The sequence below is a fragment of the Osmerus mordax genome, chromosome 7 (genome assembly GCF_038355195.1).
Source record: "Osmerus mordax isolate fOsmMor3 chromosome 7, fOsmMor3.pri, whole genome shotgun sequence".
Taxonomy (NCBI): Eukaryota; Metazoa; Chordata; class Actinopteri; order Osmeriformes; family Osmeridae; genus Osmerus; species Osmerus mordax.
This window is the reverse complement of record NC_090056.1, coordinates 18,306,014-18,315,465: the sequence shown is the minus strand read 5'-3', so window position 1 is coordinate 18,315,465 and position 9,452 is coordinate 18,306,014. Positions and strand designations below refer to the sequence as shown.

Genomic DNA, 9,452 nt, shown 5'->3' with positions numbered 1-9,452 from the left:
AATGGATACTGAGAGGTGGGGAAAACAAAGACAGTGAATAGTCAGAAAACACACAGCAGCAGTGCAGAACGTACAGTTCAGGCTTGTGTGTGTAAACGACAGGTTGGAATCTACCTTGCAGCCCCTAAGCTAACTTCTGACCCTTCATCTCCTCGACTTACCTCCTCTGCCTTTTACCTGCCCCGTCTCTCCTTACCTCACCCCCACACCTGCCCCGTCTCTCCCTTACCTCACCATCCACCCTGCCCCGTCTCTCCCTTACCTCACCCCCACCCTGCCCCGTCTCGTCCCTTACCTCACCCCCCCGTCTCTCACCCCCCTGCCCCGTCTCTCCCTTACCTCACCCCCAACCTGCCCCGTTCCTCTCCCTTACCTCACCCCCACCCTGCCCCGTCTCTCCCTTACCTCACCCCCACCCTGCCCCGTCTCTCCCTTACCTCACCCCCAACCTGCCCCGTCTCTCCCTTACCTCACCCCCACCCTGCCCCGTCTCTCCCTTACCTCACCCCCAACCTGCCCCGTCTCTCCCTTACCTCACCCCCACCCTGCCCGTCTCTCCCTTACCTCACCCCAACCTGCCCCGTCTCTCCCTTACCTCACCCCCACCCTGCCCCGTCTCTCCCTTACCTCACCCCCACCCTGCCCCTATATCTCCCTTACCTCACCCCCACCCCACCCTGCCCTGCCCCTCCTCACCCCCACCCTGCCCCATATCTCCCTTACCTCACCCTGCCCTGCCCCTCCTCACCCCCACCTCCCTCAACCACCATCTCACCATAACCGCTGTCTCTGTCTCCGGGGATGTTTCTGGGTGCAGATCTGCACGCGCCCAGCCCGTGCCAGCAGAAGGCGTGTGAGTTTGGGGCGGTGTGCGTGGTGAAGAACGACGATCCGGTGTGCGAGTGTCCCGAGGCGTGCTCCCAGCTGCACGACCCGGTCTGCGGCAGCGACGGCCACACCTACCGCAGCTCCTGCGCCATGAGGGCCATGGGCTGCGTGCTGCAGAGGAGGATCCACATCCAGCACAAAGGACCCTGCGGTGAGTATCCCAACTGCTCCACCGCGCCGCCATCCACGCACAGCATCCCATCCCATCGCATGCTGTCACGCTAGCATTATATGGCCGCTTCTGAACGGTCATATAAGGTCATTGAGCTGGTTTCTATGGTAGCACTCGGGGGCGTGGGTTTCATTACACGGGGGGGGGGGGGGGGGGGGGGGACGTGTCTCAACCACTTACTGAAAACGGCAAATCTGCCCCCCCCCCCCTCCACACTCTTTTATCAAGAAAATCATATTTAACGGCCGCATCATCGGCTAGTAAAAAGAAGCTGTCCCACCCATACTTGAGAACAAACCTCCGCCCCTGGTGGTACTCCCCGCGTAGAGATCTTGCGCCCCACAGGTGATGCTATCTCCTGGCTCCTATCAAACCCAGGCCTGGTCCTGATCCCTCCTTATAGACCTGGGATGATGGTTCTGGATGCCAGCCTAAGCTTCATCTAGATCCACAGAAGAACTTGCGGTGATAGGTTGTACTATTTGTCAGTGACTCATTCTGGATTTTACCTCTTGGCTTAAAGCAGTAGAGTGTTACCCATGCTATTACTCAGAGCCATTTACTCTGCATTTATTTTAGTTAGTAGACACATATTAAATACAGAATATTGCCGTCTCTGCTGCTCAAATCCACAACTTTGCTACTGTGTGCTAAAATCCTAAATGCATTCAGACCAACTGACTGCACAATAACTCCAGTGTACTTTGACCGTGTCTTTCCTTTTCTTGTCCTCCTCCTCTCACCCCTCCTCCTCTCGCCCCCTCCTCCTCTCGCCCCCTCCTCCTCTCACCCCCTCCTCCTCTCGCCCCCCTCCTCATCTCGCCCCCTTCCTCCTCTTGCCCCCTCTCCTGCTCGCACTCAACCAAGTGCAAGCCTGCAATTTCCCTATTTTGACCTTTTAGTGAAGATGCACTTTACTGCAGATGAGCAGAGCTTGTTTGTAATTGGTGGAGTGAGTTATGTGGCTTTGTCTGTTTGTAGCTAGCTAGCTAGCTAGCGCCAGTGACAAAGCTCAAAGTCTGGGGGGAAAGGAATATGTGTACAGACGATTTCCTCATGATCCTTTACAGTGGCTTGGATAATACACTATTTTGTTAGGCTTGTGGAAATTTCCCCAACGTCTGGCCTTTATGTGTGCATGGTTTAGTTTCCTATTAAACCCTCTATACAACCCCAGAGCTACTGTTAAAACTCTTAACGCTCCGCGTTCATGGTGGTTTTTAGTTCCATTTCCATTTTTAAGACGACCAGAGTGGTTTCAGTATTTTATGCGGCCGTGCAAATTAGTAGGAATGAACATCATGTATAATCAGAGGACAATGATTATGGAAACAACTGAAATGCTCCAGCTTTAATACCAAGCTCACTAGATGTAGTCCTGAGTTATTGATTTGCTCTCTTGGGTAGGACTGTGCTTTATGGAGACCTCCAGAGGAGGCATTTAGCAACCGCTAAGCCAACCTGCCAATACCTAAACCACTCCAGTACACTCTCTTTATGCTGAGTGTAACACTGAAATAAAAAAGATAGATTGTATTTGCTCTTGTTGGTTCAACACCTCAACAGCCATTCATCAGTTCCTCTCCAGTTGTTCGTGGTTTCAGGGTCATATTGAAGCCTCTGACGGGGCTATGTGGGTGGAAGAGGCTCCAGCGTTTGCTCTTCATCACTTTGCCCACCCAGCCAGACTGACAGTCTATCAACCCCCTCCAAAAAATTGAACCCCCCCCCCCACACACACAAACCACACACACACACATACACACACACACACCACACACACATACACACATACACACACATACACACACACACACATACACACACACACACACACACACATACACACATACACACACACACACACACACACAACACACATACACACACACACACATACACACACATACACACACACACATACACACACACACACACATACACACACACACACACACACACACACACATACACACACACACACACATACACACACACACACACATACACACACACACACACACACACATACACACACACACACACATACACACATACACACACACACACATACACACACACACACACACACACACACACACATACACACACACACACACATACACACACACACACACATACACACACACACACACACACACACACACATACACACACACATACACACACACATAAGGATATATTCCGACGGGAAATGAAGCAAAAGGAATGTTTGACCCAGGCGGGCAAACTCAATTTAGAGCTCAGCGGCGCAGGGAGACAGGTCTGACTGCATCCCCGGTGGACGGGTAATGAATAGTCTTTATTAAAAAAGACGGGAGGTAGCTAGCTACGGAGAGCCCTCCGTGCTACGTGTCAGTAAAAACAGGCGTACCGATGGCAGCAGCTCCCTAGAGAAGCAAACATCAGCAGGAACAGGGCAATAAGCGTTTTCAACTTTTCGTGAAAGCCAGTATGAGAAATGATGATGATGGTGACGGTGATGATGATGAGACGACGTGCGTTGATGGTTTATTCTTAGCTCGTCGTTTCTGTTCCCACTGTATCTCGCACGGCTCCGCGCCACACACCACCTGACTAAACCGCCTCCTTGCTATTTTCTGTCCTGATAATCACGTTTATGACTCCCGACGCCAGACTCGGCAGAAACGGCGTGGCTTGATGGAGGTGTGCGAGGGCGGGACAATAAAGGGCCGTGCGCACAGTCCCTCATTTAATTTCCCTCCTCCCAGGGTAGGAAACACACCAGTTATCTATATGGCTCAGGTCTGGGCCGGTGGTGATATCAGTGCCATTTTTTATTATCCTCATACTGCTACCCTCCCCTCCTCCTCAACCCCCTGTCCCATCCCCTCTCCCCAGTGTTTGAGTGGTGGATGACCTTGTCTGGCTGCCTGAGAGAACCACACTAGCAGCCCCCCCCCCCATCCCGAAAGGATATCACCTGCTCTGGAAGGCAATTCATGTATGTTTACCCAAATAGATGAGAGGAGGCACAGAAGTAATTTAGTGAGAGAGAGAGAGAGAAAAATTGTTTCCTTCACAGGTGATGGAAACAATGCCAACAGGGAGTTTTGATATGTAGGTCATACTGGAGCACACAGGAGGGTGAGGAAGGAGGACGGGGGGGAGGGATGGGGGGGTTAATAAACAAGAGAAGGAGAGGAGAGAGATGGAGGTAAATAAGAGGAAGAGGAGCAGCGGGGAGAAGGGCAGGAGATGATGGAGCGAGCGATGTCTGGGGAGTTGAGCTATCTCCGAGGTGTTTTCGCTACCTTTCAAAAAATACAAACCAGCCCTGCTTCTTTTCCCCCTCGGTGTCGCGACCCCTCTCCCTCACTCGCTCTTCTCCTCAGAAGGTTGATGAGCCACCAGAGTGCCTTTTGGCATTTCCACGTTGCCTCAATCTCTCACCCATAACTACTTCCTCCTGGGCCAACCTCTCTCACCCCCCCACCCCCCACCCCCACCCCCTGCTGCGTCTCCCTGCCAACAACAACACAGCTCCCGCTGTGAGGTTCTGACCCACCGCTGCGGCGGAACCCTCCTGTGTTTATAGCCAGACACTCCCGTTAGCGCTAGGCTACATGTTAGCGATTAGCCAGCGTGGCGTAACGGAAGTCGAGCGGAAAGGAAGGAGGAGGGAGGGAGGAGATAAAGAAGCGGGCCGTTATCGGGACATGGTGCTCTGATAAAGGACGACACTCTCCGCCACGCTGCCGTGATTTACAGCCCCGGGGGCTGGAGAGACGCCGTCGTCACGGTGATCCATTCCCAGCCTTAGCCCGAGCCGCCGTTCCCTTTGCGCTGATATTTAATCAGGCCCCCAGGACGTACGTCGTGAGTGCCTGAGAGCCTGGCGGCAGACAAGGACGGGGGACTTTATTAAGGTGTAGTAATGCAGGTAGCGAGAGAGGACTGGCCCACGCGGCCCTCTTTCTATTAGCTCTAAATCAGCAGCTGTTATTAGGCCGCTGCTAATTTAATGTGATGGCACAGGCGCTGAGGCTATGCTAATGAAATCCTTCAGGTGTAATTGCCGCCAACTCGCGAGCGGACGTGCGAGCTGGCTCTTGCGTTTTAAGATCACGGTCTCTAATTCATGCCCAGTGTGAATCTCTGGTATCCACAATGTGTGTTGGCCCAGGCGGACTGCAAGGCCTGGGAAACGAAGACAGAGACAGAGATATAGCGAGAGCTTTCTTTTGGAGAAGATGATCCAGTGAAACTCGCAGCTGTGTGACGTCAGTTAGCCCAGCGCCATCTGGACATGCCAAGACGATTGTATCGGCATGTCTCGAGCCGTCTAAAGCCGCTCTAAACCGTTGACGTCATGGCGGGTGACTGTGCTGAATTAAGTGGAGTTGCTTCACAGCTGAGACGGTGGATGCTTTGGGATGTAGCTTCAGGTTACTCACACACACGCACACCACACACACACTCTCCTGACCCCCATATCCTCTCACCTGTCTCTCTACAGACAAGGCCTGTGCCAACTGCTCCTTCGGGGCGATCTGTGACTCTCAGACGGGGGGGTGCGTGTGTCCGTCGGAGTGTGTGGAGACCCACCAGCCGTGTGTGGCAGCGACGGCTCCACCTACGACAGGCGAGTGTGAGCTCCATGTGCGTGCCTGCACCAAGCAGCTGGACCTCAGTGTGGTCGCACAGGGAGAATGCAGTGAGTGACCAACCGTCGTGTGTGTGTGTGTGTGTACTGTATACGTGTGGTGTGTGTGTGTGTGTGAGATGTGTGTACTTTATATGTGTGTGTGTGTGTGTGAGTGTGTGTACTGTATATGTGTGTGTATGTGTGTGTGTGTGGGTGAGTGTGTGTGTGAGTGTGTGTACTGTATATGTGTGTGTGTGTGTGTGTGGGTGAGTGTGTGTGTGTGTGAGTATGTGTACTGTATATGTGTGTGTGTGGGTGAGTGTGTGTGTGAGTGTGTGTACTGTATATGTGTGTGTGTGTGTGTGAGTGTCAGCAGGCACCTTTATTATAAACAGAGGTCTTGTCACGACTGCTCCGTCAGTGACACACTCCTGCGGGGGTGCGCTTGTTTGTGTGAGCAGAGACTTGTGGCAGCACTGTGTGCGGGTGGGGCGCACGCTGCGTCCAGAACAAGTGTGAGTGCCCACAGTGCCCCGTCCAGGCCAACTCACCCGTGTGCGGCACAGACGGCATCAGCTACGACAACGCCTGCGAGCTGCAAGTGGGCCTCTTGTATTCTGAAGAAGAGGATCGAGACGGCCAAGCCAGGCAGCTGCGACGAAGGTAGGACCCTTTTTTTTTTTTTTCCTTCGGGACTGACAAAGTGAATAGAATTGGAACTGCTTCCTGTTTATTTCCCCCAATGATTTCGTTCGGCGTCCAGACATACATTCAGCGGGGAAAAATTAAATCCAGTAGCCACCAAATTAATCGGAATCCCTCGGAACCAATCGACTCCAAACTTTGCATCAGGCCTCGTGCGGCTAATCCTGTATGTATGACAGCCCTGATGGCTCCTGCTGGCTCCTGCTGGCTCCTGCTGGCTCCTGCTGGCTCCTGCTGGCTCCTGCTGGCCTCCTGCTGGCTCCTGCCCCAGCCTCCAGGCCTCCACTCTGGCTCCAGAGGAGGGGACCAACCTGTCATCCCATGGATGTCAGACAGCCCCAGTCCCCTGTGGCTGGAGGTAGTCACGGCTACTGTCGCCATCGTATCAGGAGAGTGTGAAAACAGAACAGATTACACCTGCCAGCAGGGGAGATGGTGAGAGAGAGAGAGAGAGAGAGAGAGAGAGAGAGAGAGAGAGAGAGGAGGAGGAGGAGGAGGAGGAAGAGGATAGAGAAGATGGACATTTTTTCACTTCTATTTTGAGTGTGTGGTTTGTGTGTGTGTGCTTGAGTGTGAGTGCGTGTTCATATTGTGCTGTTGCCTCCAGTATCAGACCAGCAGATAACACCCAGCTCTGCCTGCTCCACTAAACACATTGGCTGACTTGACTGTGACCTTTTGCATGCAGAATAATACACAAATAAGGGCACTCATACAGTTCATAATGTACATAACCACAGATTGTATTGCGCACACACACACACACACACACCCTGCCTCATATTACTGTCTGGCAGCGGGTGAAGATGCTCTTTGCTTCACTGTCTTCTCCCAAGGGCACAGCTCTGCTTGGAAAGTTCAGTGTCTCTCTCTCTCTCTCCTCTCTCTCCTCTCCTCTCTCTCTCTCTCTCTCTCTCTCTCTCTCTCTCTCTCTCTCTCTCTCTCTCTCTCTCTCTCTCTAGCACACTCTTTATTACACTTACACACATTACTACTTCTCTTCTTCTTTCTATTGAGGTAGAAAAAAGAAAAAATGTTCTCCCTCACTTGCTCATTTGAATTCTGAGAATGCCATCAACCTTGAATAGAAAAAATAATTTCCTTCTCTCTCCCCCCGTCCCCTCCCTCCCACCCACCTTTATCTTCTAATTTCACCATCTCTACGTCAGACTACTGTTTCTTGACAAAGAGTGAGCATGGCTTTCAGAGATAGTGGTGGAGAAATGGGATTGGGTCCGATCAGTACACTTCAGCTGTAGTGCTGCCTGCCCACATCAACATCGTTTTATCCTTATTGTTGGTGCTTTTTATTCCTTTCCATGTCTCCGTTATTTAGGCTTCGAGCGATTCTGTGACCCAGACCCCGCTGTGAAGGGCCACAGCCTTATCGCCTTGGTCTGGCTGGTTAGAGGAGATTGGATCACAGCCGCCCCTGAACATTTCCTCAAGGTCTCTGGGGATTTTTTTATTAGAACCCCGCTGTATTTGAGCACTTAAGATAAGATAACCACACACATCTCCTGTTTGTCGGCAGACGTGGTACAGTTCATCTTCCATGTGACATAATGCATGTCCATGTGTATCCTGGAGAATAACTGAAGTCAACATGCGGGAGTCAGGTGGCTGAGCGGTTAGGGAATTGGGCTAGTAATCCGAAGGTTGCTGGTTTGATTCCTGGCTGTGCAAATGACGTTGTGTCCTTGGGCAAGGCACTTCACCCTACTTGCCTCGGGGGAATGTCCCTGTACTTACTGTAAGTCGCTCTGGATAAGAGCGTCTGCTAAATGACTAAATGTAAATGTAAACATGCGAAAAGAACCCAGCTTCAGTTTGAACTGAAAGAGACTCGGCGTGACTCTCCATCCTTCCACACGTTTGTGTATCCAGATTCGATTCCAGGCGGATTAAACGAGTGATTTATTCGTTAATTTAGAAGCACAACTTAAGAAACCATATTCATTAGTTACTCTGGGAGGGGGGGGTGTGTGTGGGTGTGACGGAGGGGGGGGTGGGGGTGGGGGTGGAGGGGGGAAGGAGGGAGGGAGGCGGGGGGGAGTAAGGGGGAAAGGGGGACTTGTTTTCTTCCGCCTTTTATTTAGTGGTAATGAAAAATGACAGTGTTCCCACTGTTGGCTGTACCAGAGAATTTATCACCTGTTTAATTTCACACTCTGGTAGAGCCAGGCTTTGCTTCCTTTGTTGACACTGACAAAGTAGCGGGTGAGTGTAGTGCTTCACCTGGGGGGCGGGGCCTTTTTAATTGAATACACATTTACTAATCAGGATTACGGCTGGGATATCTCACAGTGACGCACGGCCTTAGATGCCTCCTCACTTCACAGGAGCGCTGGCCGGGGGGGGGGCGGGGGGCGGAGGGAGAGCTCATCGAAACCAGATCAGACTCTTTGTGGTGGTCGTCGTCCATCACGGCATGTGTATCTATCCTGGTTGAGAAACTTTCTTTTCTCCTCCTGAGCTCCTCTCCCTGTGCACCGCCGTGAAGCTCGATCCTTCTTTATGTGGCGAGGGTTTATTTGGACTAACGTGCTGTCACATCCTTCACAAGCACACCGTCTGAGGGCCCGACAAATGGAGCGCAAACAAGCTGGCGAGCCTGACTCACCCGCCACCATCGCAAAGGCCACTGGGCCGTTTCAATTCCCCTTAAGGTATGCGATACACACACAACACACAACCGGTATACACACACTCCGCAATGTCACAGACGCTTCGCGCCCACACACAAGATAAAGGGGGATTTTTTGGGGGCTGGTGACGGAACGTTTTTCATGTTGACATTCAGATCCAGGTCATACTGGGTAGAATGGCTCACTGCAAACCTCGATATCAGGAAGTGATATTGATGGTATGAAGGTAATTGGGTTGCCATCTTAACTGTCAAGGCACCATTTCAGAAGGTCACATTTCCTTTCCCCCCCCGGCTTTCCCTCATTGTCAGTCCTCCTCTTTTCTGGATTTTCATCTTTTCCCCTCTACTGTTGTCATTGGCTTGTCGTTTTTTTATTTTTTTTATTTTTTTTAAGAAAATCTTCCATC

General features: G+C 51.8%; 2 protein-coding genes across 2 annotated transcripts in view; one reads left to right on the top strand and one right to left on the bottom strand.

Annotated features, from left to right (window-relative positions):
• LOC136945371 (agrin-like) overlaps window positions 1–9,452 on the bottom strand; it is a 79,873-nt gene that overhangs the window by 2,900 nt on the left and 67,521 nt on the right.
• Window positions 802–9,452, top strand: part of LOC136946474 (agrin-like) — a 38,991-nt gene continuing 30,340 nt past the window's right edge. Inside the window, 4 exon segments of the mRNA XM_067240826.1 lie at window positions 802–1,039; window positions 5,562–5,759; window positions 6,152–6,294; window positions 6,296–6,353. Coding sequence (XP_067096927.1) covers window positions 802–1,039; window positions 5,562–5,759; window positions 6,152–6,294; window positions 6,296–6,353 — 637 coding nt within the window.